The 1,868-nt window shown below is 38.0% G+C and overlaps 1 protein-coding gene across 1 annotated transcript in view; it reads left to right on the top strand.

Moving 5' to 3' along the window:
* AMN1 (antagonist of mitotic exit network 1 homolog) overlaps positions 1-635 on the top strand; it is a 26,920-nt gene extending 26,285 nt beyond the window's left edge. Inside the window, exon 7 of the mRNA XM_012806766.2 lies at positions 349-635. Coding sequence (XP_012662220.2) covers positions 349-422 — 74 coding nt within the window. The 3' untranslated portion in view covers positions 423-635. The remainder of the gene's footprint in view (positions 1-348) is intronic.
* Positions 636-1,868: the final 1,233 nt, after the last annotated feature.

Genomic DNA, 1,868 nt, shown 5'->3' with positions numbered 1-1,868 from the left:
TAGTTTTTCTATTTTTGTTAGAGATAGGGTCTCACTCTTCCTCAGACTGGGCTTGAACTCCTAAGCTCAAGGAATCCATCAGCCTCTGCCTCCCAGAGTGCTAGGATTATAAGGGTGAGCCACTGCACTCGGCCCAAATACCTATTTTTTTTTAAGTGTTACCATGATAACACTCTGTACCTATGAAGGCTACCATTAATTAATTAATTCAGTTGTATACTTTGCTTTATATATTATCTCATTAGTCTTTTTAACTCTAATTATCATCTCTCCGAGTTTATACATGAGGAAACATTGAATATTTTTGATTACTGTGAATTAATATATTATTATTGTTTTCTTTTATAGATCATTCTCGAGAAGTCTTGCAGCGATTAGTAGGCCCAAACAAACTAAAGCAAGTGACATGGACTGTTTATTGATGGTATTGAAGTTTATCAGAGTTATGAAAGCTTATCAAAACTACTTTCTCAGAAAATGGTCTATAGAGATTTATTTTCCACTTAATTTAACACTACTATTTTATTGTCTTATTTAAGCTATAACTCTCAGAGAACCAGCTAAATTTCAGTATATACACAGTTTGTGCTTGAAGTTAACACAACTCAAACATTTTAATAGTGCTATATTCTATATCTGTTGGATGAGTCATTGTTTTTGAAAAAGTGATCCCAGCATGAACTCTATGTTGGGGAAGCCAAGGGAGGGGGAGGAATTGGAGTTTGTTTCTTAAATAACAAAGTTTAAAATTATCTGTTTTTCCTCAACATTTTCTTCTCCTACATAGGTATTTGAGCTGTTATAAGAGACATTTGCCAATATGGATAAACTTTAGGAGAATTCTAAGTAAAGGTATTTCTTTTTTCTTTTTCTTTTTTTTTTTTGTGATTCTCTTGCCTCAGCCTCCCAAGTAGCTGAGACTACAGGCACCCGCCACAATGCCCAGCTATTTTTTGGTTGCAGTTCTTTAGCTGGACCAGGCCAGGTTCGAACCCACCACTCTTGGTGTATGTGGCTAGTGCCGTAACCACTGTGCTACAGGCACCGAGCCATCATAAGGAACTTTAAAAGTGAAAGAAAGAAAGAGAAGATTAACCCATAGACAGGATAGCATGAAAATTCTACCCAATGTTGCACACTTTGAATAAAGCAGGAATGTAAGGAATGTGGTAGTCTCTAGAAAGTGGAAGTGTCAGGGAAGTAGATTCTCCTGTACAGCCTCAAAAAAATGTATAGTCCTGTTGACATTTGATTTTATCCTATTGAGACCCATTTTGGAATTCTGATCTTTAAAACTGTATGATAGTAAATTTGTTGTTTTTAGCTACTAAATTTGTGGTAATTTGTTACAGCAGCAGTAGGAAACTAATACAACATATCACATTGATTTTTATTTCGTTCATTCATTTATTTATTTATCTATTTTTGAGGCAGAATTATACTCAGTTGCCCTGGGGTTAAGTGCCCTGGCATCATAGTTCCCAGCAACCTCAAACTCTTGGGCTCAAGAGATCATCTTTTTTTTTTTGAGACAGAGTCTCATTATGTCACCCTCAGAAGAGGGCCATGGCGTCACAGCTCACAGCAAGCTCAAACTCGGCTTAAGTGATTCTCTTGCTTCAGCCTCCCAAGTAGCTGGGACTACAGGCACCTGCCTCAACACCTGGCTATTTTTTGGTTGCAGTTGTCGTTTAGCGGGCCTTGGCTGGGTTTGAACCCATCAGCCTCAGAGTATGTAGCTGGCACCGTAACCACTATGATACGAGCACTGAGCCTCAAGAGATCATCTTGTCTAAGCCTCTCGAGTGGCTGGGACTACAGGCACCCACCACTACCTGGCTAGTTTTTCTTTTTCTTTTTTTTTTTTT

This window comes from Otolemur garnettii, unplaced genomic scaffold (assembly GCF_000181295.1).
Source record: "Otolemur garnettii isolate 467f Iridium unplaced genomic scaffold, OtoGar3 scaffold00057, whole genome shotgun sequence".
Lineage (NCBI taxonomy): Eukaryota > Metazoa > Chordata > Mammalia > Primates > Galagidae > Otolemur > Otolemur garnettii.
Note: the sequence above shows the minus strand (reverse complement) of the source record. Positions and strands in the feature narration are given on the sequence as shown.